The sequence below is a fragment of the Mytilus trossulus genome, chromosome 3, assembly GCF_036588685.1.
Source record: "Mytilus trossulus isolate FHL-02 chromosome 3, PNRI_Mtr1.1.1.hap1, whole genome shotgun sequence".
NCBI lineage: Eukaryota > Metazoa > Mollusca > Bivalvia > Mytilida > Mytilidae > Mytilus > Mytilus trossulus.
In genome coordinates, this window is record NC_086375.1 from 77,450,951 (window position 1) to 77,469,809 (window position 18,859).

At 33.2% G+C, this 18,859-nt stretch overlaps 1 protein-coding gene across 3 annotated transcripts; it reads right to left on the reverse strand.

The window, feature by feature from the left end:
* Positions 1-824: 824 nt before the first annotated feature.
* Positions 825-17,934, reverse strand: LOC134712485 (leucine-rich repeat protein lrrA-like). Of its 3 annotated transcripts, none has more exons than XM_063574078.1 (3): positions 17,822-17,934; positions 11,407-11,572; positions 825-4,241 (listed from the first exon to the last, which is right to left on the reverse strand). In XM_063574078.1, exon 3 carries the CDS (start codon positions 4,188-4,190, stop codon positions 1,782-1,784), a length of 2,409 nt encoding a protein of 802 aa, XP_063430148.1. In that variant the 5' UTR covers positions 4,191-4,241; positions 11,407-11,572; positions 17,822-17,934; the 3' UTR covers positions 825-1,781. The 3 variants fall into 3 exon arrangements, with proteins under 3 accessions (XP_063430148.1, XP_063430149.1, XP_063430150.1); XM_063574079.1 differs by having other exon boundaries at positions 17,865-17,913; XM_063574080.1 differs by lacking the exons at positions 11,407-11,572; positions 17,822-17,934 and adding an exon at positions 5,617-5,729.
* Positions 17,935-18,859: the final 925 nt, after the last annotated feature.

The following is an 18,859-nucleotide window of genomic DNA, read 5'->3' on the forward strand; positions in this document are numbered from 1 at the left end:
CTGTCGAGCTTTAGTTTTGCTCCGACAGTTGTTGTCCCTAACTAAATTGTTCACTATTTGAGATTTAAGTCTGAGATGAACTTGATTTAACTTTTAGTTGTGATTGACTTTGAAATAGATATATCAGCAACTTCGAGTGCTCTCAGATCTATAATTTGTGTTGCTTATATTTTGAATTTTTAATTTTATAAGTTATTTTTGTGCTTTGTGTAGATCAAATGATTCAAGCACTTTCCAGTTGGTTTAATAGTTTATTTTTAGTTTTGATGTTACACTACAGTTCTAAGTTATGGTGGATTGCTGCCACTATATAAATATGCTTGTTTAAATCCAGGAGCCTAATTCGGCATAGGTCGTTAGTTTCAATAAAAATCTATCTTAACTGACCTGACCTGAAAGGTTAAAACAACTGTTTCGGAATGACAAGAAACAAACATAATGCACTACTTGACATCCTTATATCACTTACAAAAGGAACCCATTGATGGCCCTTCGGTTGTTATATCTGCTCTTTGGTCGGGTTGTTGTCTCTTTGACATATTCCCCATTTCCATTCTCAATTTCTGGTACGGTTGTAATGTAAAAAGGACTCATGTATTTTGGGGTCTTTTCGTCGGTAAAATATAATATAAAGCAATGAATTTTAAAGGTTGTGTCAAAGTATATCAGAAGGGAAATAACCTCATTTGACTTTATAGATCAAAAATATTATAATAGTACTAGTTATCCCTCTTTTAACGATCCATGGTATCGAGTAAACTTTTGTAAATCCACAAATAAAATATATATTGTAATGTGTCTACTGCTGTTAAATTATAGAAGTCTCAGAAGAAAAATCATTTTAATGTAATAAAAATATAACAATATAAATGCAATAAAGCAGAAGCCAGTTACAAGACTTCTGTATCACAGAAAAAGCCTATTAAATAACAATAATCTTTGGGTAACTAGGCCTAACAATATATCATATTTTGTTCATGTTTGATGATTTTTTCAATTGATTAAACACAAAGTTATTATAAAACGTCTCTAGAGACAGGAGATGACCAAATGCCGAATAGAAAATAGACGAAATGTTGTCTTTGATGGCACCGACAATCCGTTGATGTGTCTTATTTTAGAAAATTTCAAATGATGCAGCAGTGTGGCTGTGGCTAAAAAGGAAAGGTGATTTTCTTTTTTCGACGTTTTCAAATGTGATTGTTATCTCTACTTCGTGAATTTTGCCTATTTAAAAAAAAAAAATCTTTAGAACTTCAAATAAATTGAAATGAATAAAATGAACAGTTAAAACATGATCATGAAAAAAGCACCGACTAGACTACAAAGGTTGCCAATCATGGCATTAAATATTCTTCAGTAATTCAATGTTTTAGTACTACATCCCACCAAACACGTTTTGGTGGCAGTCACAACATAACTACTTAAGACTAAAAAGATGAGTATAAATTCCTCTCATTCTTCAAATATCTAAAACTTAACTGTAATATCAAGCATAAATGTATACTTATATGAATTCTATTGCAGTTAACTATTGCAAACTAAAAGTGAACGAGTATACATGTATCTATTAGACAGTCCGGCTAGCACTTTGTAGTTATCAAACTACGGTCGATACAATCACTAATGTCAGGGCATTGTATTCATGCAAGTCGAACGTTCTTCTCGCTGAAGACAGCATGCTTTCCATAACTATATATTCGACCAACCACTTCTTAATGTCTAAGAAAGGTCCAATATATTGACACTCTTCAAACATCTTTGAATGGACGCTTGTGACTTTAAGGAGGTGCTGACTTCATGCTTTTGGATTTCACTCTTATAGGTGGAGTACCTACAGGACTGACTTTCTTTTTTCCAAGACCTTTCTTCTTTGCTTTCGGGCTCACCTGTGTTTCTGCTTCCTTATCCGATGGTCTTTCTCTTGCTTCCCGAGATTTGAACGATGACTGGTTATCATATGTGATGGTGACTTTCTGACGCATATTTTCCCACGCTTTTGGAAATCCTTTGGTTATCTTATTGTCCGAGCAGTCCAGTTTCTTAAGTGCTGGCATCTTGCATATTCTCTCTGGTAAAACTTCGATAATGTTGTCCGAAATGTCTAAAAGTTCAAGATTTTTCATTTTATCCAGATCACTTGGTAATGATTTCAAATCGTTACATCCAACTTCAAGTGCTTTTAGTCGGTACAGGTACGGAAACTCAATGGGCATAACATCTATGTGATTCTTTGAAACATTGAGTCTTAACAGTGACGCAAACACATCAATTTGGTCTTTTGGGAAGTTCACCAACTCATTGTTTGATAAATCAAGCAAAATCAATTTGTTCATATCGCCAAAATTATCCGGTAGTATGCTCATCTTGTTGAAAGACATGTCTAAATGATTCAACGACACGAGTTTTACAACAGAAGGCGGGAATTCCGTAATACCATTATTTGATACAGTTAGTTTTTCCAGCTTGATCATGGTTCCAATCTTTGAAGGTACAGCTGTTAGCTCGTTTTGGTTTGCATTTACCGATTCTAAAGATTTAAGCTTGCATACATCCGTGATACTCCTGATTGAGTTTTCTGAAACGTCCAAATGTTTCAAGCACCTCATGTTAAATACCGCTGGTGGGATTTCTTCCATACCTAATTTGCATAACGTAAGGGATGTAATGTTACGTAAATGATCCTTGTCGCCAATGACAACTAATGCCGATCGTAGATCTGATGGATTTATTGTCAATGGGTTATCTGACAAGTTCAAAGATGTCAATGTTTTAGGTACATTCAACTCTGTTATACCATTGCTTGCAGCATTCAATGAACGTAGTTGATATAGAAAGTCAATTGATCTTGGTATCGCAGCGACCTCGTTGTTATTTAGGTTAAACGTTTCAAGGTTTCTAAGTTTGCGCAGATCGTGCGGGATGGCTGTAAGTTTGTTGTTGGATATATCCAAGAAAGTGAGAACCTGTTCTTGTCCTAGAGTTTCAGGCAACATAAGAAGTTTATTACCGGCAACATTTAAAGATTTCATTGTCTTCACATTCCCTACAGAATCTGGAAGTTCTCTGATTTTATTCCAAGAGATATCCAGCGCTACCAAAGATTTCATATGATCGATTTCAACCGGAATCACTTCAACTTGGTTCTTAGAAATGTTCAAAGATTCAAGCTGTTTTAAATAAACAGCAAATTTCATCGAATTTAAATTGTTATGTGATACGTCTAAAATGTTTAGACACGGTAACTCTCGGATACCCTCGGGTAAGTACTCAACCTGGTTGTTTTGTGCATGAAACACGCGCAACTTTTTCAGTTTAGCCATGTCATGTGGCAGTAATGGTATCTCGTTGTTCCCAATATTTAGAGTGTCTAGAGCATATCCTAAGTTACAAATCTCTTCTGGTAGATTTTTAATATTGTTATTGCTCAAATCCAAAAAATGTAGGAATTTGATGCCACCTAATTGTGCTGGTAGCTCTTGAAGAGCATTGTTTGACAAATCAAGCCAAGTCAGCCTCTGAAGTTTGTCAATGTTTTCTGGTATGTAAGATATTCCATTATTAGAGAGAATCATTTTTTGGATATTCGGTTTCTTCACGGTTGCTGGTGGCATTTCCGTCAGTCTGTTGTCCGATAGATTGATCTCTGCCGTCATTTCATACACACCCTTTTTGAACGATTTAATAAGATTACCAGAAACATCCACGTATGTAGCCGGTGACTTGCCGATACTTTTTGGTAGAGCTCTGATTCTATTGTTAGATGCAAATAGTTTATTAAGTCCTGTGGCTTTATGTATCGATGGTGGCAACTTCTTGATGTCATTATTTTCAATTTTTAAGATTTGTAATTTCTTCAATTTGGCTACGGAGCCCGGAAAAGCAGTCAACGCATTATTTTCAATGTCTATGTATTCTAGGTTTTCGAGCGCTGAAACTGCCTTCGGTAATCTCTTCATGCGATTATTTTCTGCTGTAAAGCGTACTGTCAGCTGACTTAGTTCTTCATTGTTATAAATTTCTATTGGCAATGACTTGTAGTTACAGTTTCCAAATTTAAGATGGACTTTCTTAGTATCTCCTACTCGTTTCACATGCTTCTTCAAAGGATCGGGTAAGGAAATGATCTTACTGCCTGGTCCTATAGCAGGGGGCGGTTTCTCGTCCTTTTTCTTTCTTCTTGCACTCATTTTTACCGTCTAAGATCCTTTCAGCTATTTATCATTGTTTCAGGTTAAAATCTGAAAAATACACATCAGACTTTTAATATAATTGTGAATTAAAATCGCCTTAAATATAGTATATCTTTGGTAATTTGCCAAATATCAAAGCATCAAATTAAATTTACGCCTGTTCTATTCAGTGTGAGAATTAATCGAACCTTTCTTTAAATTTAAAAGGGTAGCTTATAAACGGTAAACATTAAACATTCTCAAATGTTATGTTAATCTTATTTAATACGTTGCAGATATCTTTTCATATCATATTTCATAGTCCGTAATAAAGCTTGGATGTATAGTAAAGTATACTTTTTGACTAATGACCCTTCCACTAAATGAACTTTTGGTATACCAATTGGTTCCCGATTCATATATATGAAAGACTACTGTATCAGAACGAACTGTTAACACCTTGTTTAGCACACTTGGACAATGCGTTTACAAACTTTAGATTTCTTGTCGTTGGATCATCTTCTATAATAGACTAAATGAACTTATTCTCTAGACAAAGTATAATATGTATTGACTCCAGTGGACAAATTAGTACTTTGTGTATATTCAACACAATTAAAAAGTAGATATACAAGTTATGAAAGAGTATTTCGTATAAACTGTATGCAAAGGTCAATAGCACAGTATTTTGTAACAATGATATTTGGAAAAAGTCACAATCCTCATTTTCCAAAACGATAACGCTCTAAAACTGTACAGATTTGAACAGGAAATCATATTTGAAAACTATACTGAAGACTCAGGTCTGTGTAAACTGGTAGAGCAAATATGTTTTTATATATTAGAAACCTTCACCAAACAAAAGAATGAAAACCATACAAATAAACGAAATAAAACACTTAAAATTCACGTATGATTTATTTGATAGTAGATGCTATAAATGAAGCGTTTGATGGTTGAAAAGTCTTTGAAAGTAGAGATGCGATTTATCATATTTATAAAATCAAGCTGTTCAGAATTTTTACTTTGTAATGAGAAAATTATTTGTACTAAAAAGTATTTCAAATCATCCAAATATATATTTAAATGTATGTATACACCGTCAGCCTGATCAAATATTAAAAAAATAATGCAGGAATTATATAGGTTCAATAAAAGTAACTATTAAACACAAACATTGTATTCCATTCCGAAGTAGAATTTAATTCTCATATACTAAATAGACGGGACTAAATAAATATATTTTTCAAAATATTAGGGAATTGCAAACAACAAAATGTTTTATGAAACTAATTACTTGAAGTAACAGCTCATTACATACGTATATTTTAACCATATTCCATATTTGCTATGTAAAATCAAATATTTGCAGATCAATAAATATTTAAATTTCCCATTTGTAGGTATTAATTTACTTTATAAAAGTCAAAAAGCGGACACTTACATTGAGAGCAGCCTTTAAATCCGTATGTGTGTTGTTGCTATGAAGGACCATAAACATTTAAATGACATTTTTATTTATCAGTTTAAACTTTCAATGAAATCATGCATGTTGCATCCAATAATTCTATTTATATCTACGAACTATTTAAATATGAAATCTAAAATTAGCTTAGATTTTTAAAAATCAGTATCATTGTTAACGTTTCTGAAAGGTCGTAAAGTAACAAAAAAACTTAACCATGACATTATTTTACTTTGATATGGCACTTTAAAAATCTGAAGTAGATTGAAATAATCTACTGATTATGGACTGTTTTATCAGCAGATGTAATGTCAACTTCTCAGTCATACTCGTGCACTTAATCTGGTATCCCAGCCGATTATGGATATGTATGAAATATTCACCACTGGACATGAAACAAACAAAAATCATGCAATTGATTATATAGTACCAAGGACAGCGTCCGTTAAAATCTTATAAATCATTTTCAAAGGCAGTGGCGGATCTAGAAATTTTCATAAGTGGGGGCCCACTGACTGCTCTAAGAGGGGACCCGCTTCAGTAATGCTTCAGTGATTCCCTATATAAGCAACCAATTTTTTTTCCCAAAAAGGGGGGCCCGGGCCCCCTCCCCCCTAAATCCGCCTCTGAAAGCTACATTTTTTTTTTAGATGGATATGTGTAGAGAGGCTATTTATGTGACAAATTCGACTTTAAATATGGTTCGTTTCACCCTTTCTCCAAACAAAAAGTAGATTCATTTTTTTACGCCGAAGAAAAGATGATATTCCAGAATCGGTAACTACACACATTGCACTAGAACATTATACAAATATCACCCACAAACATTGCACTAGAGCATTATACAAATATCATCCCATTGACATTGTACTAGACAATTATACACATGTCATATCATAGACATTAAAAAGAGCATTATACAAATATCCCCTCATATACATTGTACTAGAGCATTATACAAATGCCATTCCAAAGACATTGCTCTAGAGCATTATACAAATGTCATCAAACAGACAACGTATATACTAGAGCATTATAAACATGTCATCTCATACACATTGAACTTGAGAATTATACAAGTCATCTCATAGACATTGCACTAGAGCATAATACACATGTCATCTCATAGACATTGTACATATTGTATTAGAGCATTAATGATACACGTCATCTCATAGACATTGCACTAGAGCATTATACACATGTCATCTCATAGACATTGTACTACTGGTATATAATTATACAAATTTCATCTCATAGACATTGCACTAGAGCATAATACACATGTCATCTCATAGACGTTGTACTGTATAATTATACAAATTTCATCTCATAAACATTGTACTAGAGCATTAATGTCGTCCCATAGACATTGCACTACAGCATTATACAAAGGTCACCAAATAGACATTGCATTAGAGTATTATACAAATGTCACCTAACAGACAAAGTACTAGAGCATTATACAAATGTCATCCCATAGATAACGCACAAGAGCATTTTAACATACACTGTACTAGAGCACTATACAAATGTCAACCCATAGATATTGCACTATTGCATTTTACAAATGTTCTCGATTTTGTCATTGTTCTATATCTAAATATAAGATAGTGACAAGTCAGATGGGAAAATAACTTGTGATTAATCCATATTATCAATCGGGGTTTCTTCTCAAAATAAAAACATTATACTTTCAAGCTTAATGAATGGTATAGGCAAAATGTGCTGTGTTTCAAGATACAGGGATAAAACGCTTAATTCTAGAACCAGAATCACAACTAGGTTAAAATTCACCTGCACTAAAGAGCGTGTGCATTGAAAAATCAACAGTTTATTCATAACAACAAAGCTATAATTTGTCACAGTGGATTAAAGAAATCAATAATTTCCTTCGATTTTCTGGAATTTACGATGATAAATCAAAAAGATAGTGTTCAAAAGGATTTAAATTTCAATATACAGATGGCTTTTCCTGTCTTTGATAATACAACATTGTGTCACTGTTAGTGTTTCCATGGCAACTGGAATCAATATTTTGCAAACATTCTATTGTAATAAAACTTGAAATAGAAATTAGAATGTTTTGTATTCATTCTCGCTCACATTTGCATATTGCTTTTCTTATTTCAATTGTGTTGTTTTTTCTAGTTTAATTTTGTTCCAGTTGCCAATGGACACACATTATATGTGTGATGTTAATAAAAAAAAACAATTTGCTTGAACAGAAAACAATTCTAATATTAGGTAATAGTAGTTGTGTTTGGTCGCTAGCTATTTTTTTTTTAAACATTTGATTAATGAAAAATTTAGAAGAAGCACCTCTTTTGAACGCAGAAACCCCTTTAATAGCCTCAGAGGGTATTCATTTCTTTTTACAAATAAAACCAAGAGTGCACACGCTGAAATGTCTCGTCTTCTTTACTAATCATTGATATTATGTTGATACTCTTAAATATAAAACTTTATTATGAATGTCACATAAACTTAACATTAACCAAGAAAAATAAACATTGATCAATGAACCATGAAAATGAGGTCAAGTTCAGATGAACCTTGCCAGGCAGACATGTACAGCTAACAATACTTCCATACAGCAAATATAATTGACCTATTGTTAATAGTCAAAGACAAAAAGACCAAAACACAAAAACTTAACACTGAGCAATAAACCGTGAAAAACAGGTCAAGGTCAAATAAAACCTGCACGACTGACATATAGATCATAAAATATTTCCATACACTAAATATAGTTGACCTATGACATAAAGTATAAGATAAAAAGACCAAAACTCAAAAACTTAACTTTGACCACTGAACCATGAAAATGAGGACAAGGTCAGATGACATCTTCCCGCTAGACATGTACAACTTACAATCATTCAATACAACAAATATAGTAAACCGATTGCATAAAGTATGAGAAAAACAGACCAAAACACAAAAACTTAACTATAAAAACTGAACCAGGAAAATGAGGTCAAGGTCAGATGACCCCTGCCAGTTGGACATGTAAACCTTACAGTCCTTCCATAGACCGAATATACTAGACCTATTGCATATAGTATCTGAGATATGGACTTGACCACCAAAACTTAACCTTGTTCACTGACCCATGAAATGAGGTCGAGGTCAAGTGAAAACTGTCTGATGACCATGAGGACCTTGCAAGGTACGCACATACCAAATATAGTTATCCTATTACTTATAGTAAGAGAGAATTCAACATTACAAAAAATCTGAACTTTTTTCAAGTGGTCACTTAACCATGAAAATGAGGTCAAGGACAATGGACATATGACTGACGGAAACTTCGTAACATGAGGCATCTATATACAAAATATGAAGGATCCAGGTATTCCACCTTCTAAAATATATAGCTTTTAAGAAGTGAGCTAACACCGCCGCCGGATCGCTTTCCCTATGTCGAGCTTTCTGCAACAAAAGTCCGACTCGAATATAAAATTGGTCATATATTTTGCAAACGATGCGATACATGAACAATGCCAACACAATGATGATTAGTTCTATTCTGGTGGTTTAAAAATATGTTCTAAATGTCACTGACACAATTTGTCACAGTTGTCATACATCTTGTAACAGAACAGCTATAATGTCACATGATAAGTAATCAAAGTATATACTAGTAGTTATTAACTGCATAAAACATCATGTTACTTCTTTTAAAACATAGATTTCGCTTGCTTGTGTGTTCTTTATTTCTTTTAGATGCCTATATATATAGCAGAACTTGATACCATTTAACCAGTGTTTAGCCAGTCTCGGCTTTTTCGAAACATGATAATGTCTTTTTCTAAATTCACATACACCAGTCAGATTTGGGAGGTTAATTCCGATGTGTCGTTCAGAAAGAGAGAGGGAGCCAGGTCTCTACAATCTTCATGCTAAGAACCATTGCAATAAATGTTAGAGGGTTTCTAATGTTGTTTGTTGCAAGGCTAGGCTTTATTTGCCTCATTTTCAATAGGCAGTCATAGGTCTCGCCATTTTATCCCGGTCGATCTACATATCACATTAACGTTATTTATGAACATTCATGAAATATTTACCGCTGGAAGTAGAGCAAATAACAATCAATCAATCAATCGAAACAAACCGTTTCTTAAGTTTGAATCTTTAGGTGATTTCCTGGAAAATTAAAAAAAATAAGAGGATAAAGACGAGATGGGAAGATTCCAAGCTGCTATGTTTTATCCCCCCTTACATGGTAAGAGAATATTTATTTTTTCATGTCAATACTGTTTATATAAAAACTAAAAAAATGTAATCTCCGTCATATCTTTGCTTTCTAAATGATTACTTGACGGCGTTTACGCCATAATTTTCAGCACATATTACAATATCAGTTTGTATTGTCGGAGCAAGGAGGTTATATGTAATATGTAATATAACCTGCTTGGTCGGAGGAAGCCGGAATGTCCATAAAGAATCAATAGCAATCCTAGACAAATACGATCGGAATCGAACGCACCTTGCATCAAGCGGAATTCCAGCCCACAACCTTGGCATGTAGATAAATTAGTCATCGCTGAAGATGAACTATACTTAGACACCGAGGCTCCTTCTTTGGTGAACAGAATGAGCTACCACAATGTAAATGTGCCTTCATCAAGTTTAAAGAAGGGAAGGGACACCTCCGGTAATGACCTCATCTAAAGTAGCATCTTTGAAAATCATATAAAAATTGTTCGACAATGGTTTTCTTTTTTCATAGAAATCCTAGACCCTCACCAGGTTGTATTCTTACCTTTATAAGTGAATAAGCAATTAATCTATTTGATAAATATCAGTAAAAAAGTCGCCAGGGACCTAACTTTACTTCTCTCGTGACCACTGCTAATTTGAGTATGTTGTAAATTTCCAATTAGTACAACTTTATCAATTACTTCTATGTATAATCTGCGAAAGCTCGTTCATTTAATACTTTACGTGTGTATGAATAATTTAGATATAATTTCACGCAACTTAAAAACAACTTGATTTCTGTATTTTGACATAATATGAACCGGATTAAATGGTATAGTTTTGATAATGGATAATAAATTACTCCGTTCTTTAAACTTTCTGTGTTACAAAATCAATCCAGTCTGTTCTTGTTAGTATGCACAACGAAATGTTAGATTGACTTTTCGTCAGGAATATTGTTAATTATGTAAAATCAAGAGTATTTGTAGACAATAGCTTCTCATTGATGCTGAATGAAATATTTAATTGAGAAATTATAAGTAAAACGCGGGATCCAAGATTTTCTTATGGGAACACGGAAACTGAAATTTGCATATTTGTGCATAGTTTTTAAGTTTTCACATGGCATATTAAAAGTGGACCGTCCCTCTATATCAACCAATTGATTATATGTCCATCAATACTTCTTATATTCCCACGAAGTTAAACGGTTAAAAAGACAAAACTTATATCTCTTTAATAGTCAACTAAGTACTATGATTTTATCATTTAATTAGTCAACAAATGCAATTAAGATCTTAATCTTGTCCTATATCAAGGAATCGTACATGTCACAACCTATTCAAATTTTGTGTACTGAGACCATCTTAACGACTCGTTAAAGTTATCAGACAAAATTTTATATGATTATATTTCAAAATGTTGAAGGCATTATCGACAATGACCATTACAATTTAAAGGGTCAGTAGAGTTGCTCTAATTGAACTTGCAAGCAATGTTAAAGTAAAATATCAATGAAAAAAAAAGAATACAAAATAATAAATTGGGTAAAAATATACTCACTCTATTACTTGTTAATCCTAATATAAAATTTGATCATCTATTTTCCCATACCGCCATTAATACGGTAACTAGAGAAGCTACAGGCTGTCTCTAGGAAGGCCACAGTAATGTGACGTCATGCATCAATATAAATACAGGTATTTCACAGGTTCAAGTCGCCTGACACCTGTAAATTAAATGAAAAAATGAACGAACAATTTACAACTGTTAAAAGTTTCTATAATGAAAGGCTTATTAACTTGGTTAAAAGGATTTGCTCATTGATTTCAATATTTAATTATTGTTTGCCCTTGAAGTGCGCCTCAAAATTTACCTGTATTTGTAACACTTTGATCTCCTTAAATTTTATTCGACATATATCAATCCTTTCCCAAAATATTTAAATAAATCAGACTGAAAGTAAAATATTAAATTAAAGCTGTAATTGAATGATTTTTTATACCGAACTGTGGCTGCATGTCACATAGTTATTTTGAAATTAGCTGATAAGGAAATAAACTTCACATTTTGTAAAGCACTCAAAAACATGCGATAGTCTGCAATTTTTGTGCTGATATGTGATTATCTAATAACTATAAATTTGTGAACTGCTGCTTCGCTACTCGTCTGTTTTTTATGACTTTTAAAAATGGTATATTGGGGTATATACATATATAACAAGAGTGCACACACTGAAATGTCTCGCCTTCTTTACTAATCATTGATATTATTTTGAAAGTCCTCAGAATAAAGCTTTATTACAACTGTACATAAAAATTACATTAACCAAGATAACTAAACAAAGACCAATGAACCATGAAAATGAGGTCAAGGTCAGATGAACCATGCCAGGCTGACATGTACAGCTAACAATGCTTCCATAAAACAAATATAGTTGACGTAATACTTATAGTTTAAGAAAAATAGACCAAAACACAAAAACTTAACACTGAGCAATGAACCGTGAAAATAAGGTCAAGGTCAAATAAAACCTGCGCAACTAATATATAGATCATAAAATATTTCCATACACTTGAAATAGTTGACCTATGGCATTGAGTATCAGATAAAAAGACCAAAACTGAAAAACTTAACTTTGACCACTGAACAATGAAAATGAGGTCAAGGTCATATGACATCTGTCCGCTAGACATGTTCACCTTACAATCATTTCATACAACAAATATAGTAGACCTATTGCATAAAATATGAGAAAAACAGACCAAAACACAAAAACTTAACTATAACCACTGAACCATGAAAATGAGGTCAAGGTCAGATGACACCTGCCAGTTGGACATGTACTCCTTACAGTCCTTCCATACATCGAATATACTAGCCCTATTGCTTATAGTATCTGAGATATGAACTTGACCACCAAAACTTAACCTTGTTCACTGAGCCATGAAATGAGGTCGAGGTCAAGTGAAAACTGTCTGACGGGCATGAGGACCGTGTAAGGTACGCACATACCAAATATAGTAATCCTTATACTTATAATATAAGAGAATTCAACATTACAAAAAATCTGAACTTTTTTTTCAAGTGGTCACTGAACAATAAAAATGAGGTCAAGGACATTGGACATGTGACTGACGGAAACTTCGTAACATGAGGCATCTATATACAAAGTATGAAGCATCCAGGTCTTCCACCTTCTAAAATATAAAGCTTTTAAGAAGTGAGCTAACACCCGCCGCCGCCGCCGTAGCCGTAGCCGCCGGATCACTATCCCTATGTCGAGCTTTCTGCAACAAAAGTTCCAGGCTCGACAAAAATAAGGAGATACGATCATATGATTGCCAATAATTCAAGTATCTGTCAAAGTTTAAATGAAGTTGATGTAAGCAATTATAGGCAACTGTCCGGCCTTCAAAAATGAGAAAAATCCACTGTATAGTCGGCTATTAAGACCAAAGCATATGGTCTTTGGTAGCACTCCACAGTTAGGTGTGTAGTTTCGCATTTTGGCCCCTGTGGATTTTTCAAATATGAGAGCTAGTGTGCAATAAAATTCATTTTTGGATAGCTGAGTATTAAAATAGCCTTTGTATTGGGTTTATATGAACATCAAGGTTATGTTATGTATGTAATATAGGCTGTTTTCTGTATGACAGTCCGTATTTGCATGTCCCTACCATACATTGGTCCGGCAATTATTGTAATGTTTTTTTCCAACTTTTTATCGCACGAACTTTGTGATTGGATTTTACGAAAAAATGAGGCGAAAGACACCCATTTTTTATTTGATCATTAGGAAGATTTAGGAAAACAGTTTCTAAAAAGGTATCACTCAAAGGCATTGAAATTCTAGTTTGATCCAAATTTTAGGGGAAAATGTGACATGTTCACCCTCCTTTTTGCAATATTTTATGGGAAATAAATGCAGAATGTTGCCATGGATACACATAAAAGGAATTAATGTTCACCCTTTTAACTTTTGAAAATCAAATCTATGGAAGATACTGATTACATACATATACACATGTACAACACAAACAGTTAGGTTAATGTATTAGAAATCCAGGAATAGGAGATGATAAAACATTTTGTGGCTCATTTTTAATTTTATTTTCTAACTGTGGAGTGCTACCTTTACAGGACTTGCTCCGGTAAGTAAAACCCTTGCTATAGGCAGACACGTCAGGTTTAAAGGGAGGAAACGTCAAATAAGATGTTGTGCGTAAGGAGAGTGCGTGTTGTAAGCTAAAGTCTTACAACTTTCTGAAATATCTTCAAGTTGCCCGCTGTTGCAAGACAAATACTTTGCACCTATACTTATTTCCCAGTGCCAGTCAAACTTTTACTTCCTACATCCAGGACGACAAATCATACATTACTAAACTTATTTTAATTACTGTAAACTGTTATCAGGGTAAATGCGCATGTTTCTTTTTTACTAGTTGTTTTAAAAGCAAGCAACGATTGATCAACTAGTAGTCTGTTTCACTTTTGGTAAGAATATTGTCTGACATTTAAATTGATTTTAGACTTGTATTGCCTCATATTATCCCCCCACTTAACGCATTGATATACGGTTGTAGTCGTTTTGGATACCGGTGTTCTTTATCGAATGCTGCCACGGCTAGAACTTAATTCAAGGATTTTAAAACATTTGTTTATGGTGTTTAATGTTACCGTCAGTTTGATTAATAGGTAACCGTAACCACTCACAAAAAACTTAATTAAAGCTGGATCAGAGAAAAGGAAAAGTTATTAAATTGGTCCATTTTGAAATAGGTATACTACTAGCGCAAAAATACCACACATGTGTCACGCATGTACCTTGAAACGCATGCGTCTCAAATGTATCACACGCATGCATGATAACATGCGCGAATCATGTGTATCACATGCGTTTTCCACACATGTGCCATTCACATGTGCTCATGTGTGGCATTTTTGCCTGTGCAGTTACATTTTGGATACATCATTTAGTTGAGTCTAGATTTTGTGATTGAATTAACCGTTTTTTTATGTGCCTGTCCAACACCAGAATCATGGCATCCAGTAGGTGTCTTCGGTTGTTGTCCGACATATTTGTTTCCCGTTTGATTGTTTTCATCATGCAACAGTTAGGTCTTGGCATTGACTCTGTTGTTATATATTTGTTCTATTTATCCATTATAAACCAGACTTGTCAGTCACTCATGTGCCATTTTAGATTTCTCTTGTTTGGACACTCTCAATTTCCGACTTTTGTTACGTATATTAACTTATAAAAGTCTTGAAAGAAATATGGTTTTACCATAAAGTTTCAATACTTTTTTGTTGATAATTATTATGTAGTCCAGACATGTTTGCATGTTTGGTTAACCTTATACATGTAAACTCTAACACTAGTTTTGAAGTTAGTTCTATATATGGATTCAGACAAAGGGACTAAAATGAGTTCCAATGTCAATATCTAAAACTGATCTACATGTATTCCATCGTATATATATTTGGCAACCGTGAGAAAAACAAATTGTTTATAATTAATTGTAATGGTTATAACCTATGCACTCCTACCATTCAAAAGGGTTAAGAAATAAAATTAAAACTTGTGAAAGACTATGTAATTTTTAAACATATCCCAATAAAATCTACATGATATTAATCTATACTGACAATCCTGATGTGAATGTTTTAATAAAAGCTATTGTTATAGGACGTCGGTTAAGATGATTTAAAAAATACACCAAAGAAGAAACCACCGTCTTAAAGGTTATATAAACAACCGAATAATTGTAGATCATATCATAAAGGTATCTATATTGTAATCAAATTTATATAAACTGATAAATATACATGTTATTAAACATGCGACAGACAACGGGATTAGTAAAAAAATACTAAATAGTGTCGAACTTTTGTAAAGATGCAATAATAAATAACGTGACTGTGCTGGATGTATGAAGACGCAATCGTGTCTTGTTTAAATGTGGATGTCTTATCCTATTTCTCTACCTAAGACGTACACAGCTCTCTGCAAGAGAAGAGACCTATGCAATAACCCCTTTTTGGAGTCCATAGGTGGCCTGTTGCAAAAAAACCCATTTATTCTGATCCATCACATCTTTATTTGTTCACTGGTATTCGATGTTTAAGTCCATAATCCGTTTGACACACTTTACAGAAACACTTGTTGCATTGGTAGTTAAATTAATCTTATCCCGATAAGCCAGAGGCGGATTTAGGGGGCATCGGGCCCGGCCCATCCCTTTTTGGGAAAAAAAATGGTTGCTTATATAGGGAATCACTGAAGCGTGACCCCTCTTAGGTCAGTCAGTGGGCCCCCACTTATGAAAATTTCTGGATCCGCCACTGTAAGCATGTAATGTTTGCCACTGGATTTTAATGGAACAACAGTCAATAAAATAAAGACATAATGGAGTATGGCTGAGGGTATTTTGAGGCCAGGCATTATAACAGATTTTGTCGCAAAGCTCATTCCTTTTCACATTATACGTATACCATTATTAAGGACAATTTGCTGTCCCAGCAGGAGTTTTATGTCTTTTAGGATATAACCCATCAAAATGATTTTCCAAAAGACGCTATACTTATTCAGGAAACAATAATGAATTACCGTGAATTAATTTAATATAACTAACAACATGAAATGACATCAGAGATAATCAAAATAATTCACATCCTTTTTTGACTGTAGTCGGATTCATTGATTCTTCAAGACATAAACTACCAGTAAAAATGTCGTAAAGCAAAAACCTGTATTACTAATTAGCCGCGTTATCAAAGCGCATAAAAGGAAATGTTTTACAGTTTATGGAAATTACACTATATTCCGCAGTTCACGGATCAATCTAGTTAATTGATAATTTGAGTAAAAAGTAGACGGGATCAATATAATTGTCAAACAGGAAACTTTCATTTAGCTTTAGAAATTTCACATAACAATTGGTAAATAATAATTGAAAATAAAAATCAATTATATTATATTTAATGCATATGAATATTTGATGTGAATAAAAGGATATGTTGTTCATACGTCAATAAAATAGCAATTCAACACAAAAACTGATCTATAAACTTCTAGAGGTAAATATGAAGACTTCAATAAATAATTGATTGACAAGTGGCAAGTATTTCATGTCGTAACAAGGACAAGAGTAGAGTTATGCTGATCTGTCTTCAGCAAAAACTCGTTTATCGGCTTATAATAGACTCGTAATCATTTTCGTGAGGACAAACCCTAGTTTCACTACTTCAATAAATGTTGAAGAATTATAAGAATATTTCAATGTTTCAATTCGAAATAATCCTGTATATCTTTATATATTTTATTGTTTAGTATGTGAGGGTCAGCTTTAGCGAAGGAGAAAATATGACAATACATTGGGACCTAAATTATGTCCAAAACCAAGGGAACCCATCAAAATAGTCAGTAATCTCTGTATCAGTTCAAGTGCATTGCGGATTAAATATAAATTGCAAGTTTCACTGACTATCCTTTCAGGCTTTTGTTCTGTTGTTTAAATTGAAGAAGATGAGTCATTCGATAAAATAAAATATATGAATAATGCAATTTATTAACAAAAAAAGTCATTGTTGATATCAAACAATAGTTCTATTCAAATTAAATGAATGAACCGTTTTCTCTGAAATAATACCTATGTGTCCTTATTCTTTACTTGAAAGCGGTATGCACGAACAGTTTTATTTGTATGTTAAACATCATACATTTATGATCAAATATCATAAAAGTAAATATTTGATAAACATATATAAATGTTTAATACATCTTAACATAAGTTGTCACCTTAGAGACAAGTGTAAATAAACATACAAAAGAGATCTAAAATTTTAATGACACCCCACAATTAAGAACCTGAAGCATGCATGTGTATCTAAATTAGCTTTTTATTGACTTTCGTCTTTAAATTCACATATAAACTATCCGTTAAAAAAATAAATAAAAAAGTATATTGCTCACTTTTTCTTTTTCTGTACCTTGTTCGATTTATTTGTTATCTTACCCTAAGACTAGTGGTATACCACCGTCCGGCTGTTGCTGTATCTAATGATATCTGTGACGTGTGTATGTCACATAGAGATGCTTATGACGTTAGAAATTGCCGAACGTCGACGCGACGAATCTTTGACGGCCGTCATGTTGTGCGGCACCAGTCGAAATGGAAAAACGTAGCACACATCAAACTGGATCGAATAAATCTTTCTATATCGAAATTTAATAGTGATTTTTTTTTCATTGCTTAAGTCATGAAAAGCTGTTAGAATAGACACATCTACCAACCGACTTTTATGGTGCTTTTCGCCGATTGTAAGCTTTTTATTAATTTTAAATTTTTTAACACGAGTTAAACAACGAATAACTTGTTCTTTTATTAAAAATATTTTATTCATATTCTGGACAAGAACAAATAATCAACAAATCAAAATGGGCAGTTGGTTGGTTTAGCAAATTGGTATATTCTTGACGTACAGAATACAAGTAGTTTCTTTACATTAAAATATATTGACACACTAATTTTTCAATCCTTATTCTTTAAAAGAAGTTTTGTACAGCATATGCAATCTTTTCACTAATTTGTTTTATTCTCCAGTGGGATAGTTTTCGTGTGCTAAAAAAAACCGTGAAAGAGTTGATAATACAAAAAAAAATCTTTTAAATGCAGTGTGCGCTTAGAGCAACATGGCAACTTGCAAGCACTGGATATGCTAATAATAATAGGCCTAGAAAATAATAGAAATAGGCAATTGTTGAATTTGAAGTCATTTTTGGAATTTCCCATTCCCTGCAATTTCAGTCCAAAATCATTCAAGACTGATACAAACGATATTCATTATTTGGACAGCTCACATATCGGCTAAGGTAGACACACAATAGGTTTCATTTGAGCCTATAAGGAAACCATATTTTCAATATCGCCTCAGAAACCAAACAATTTTTGCCAAATCTGACAGGATAAACGTATATCATAGAACAATGACAAGTTCAGGCAGTGATATT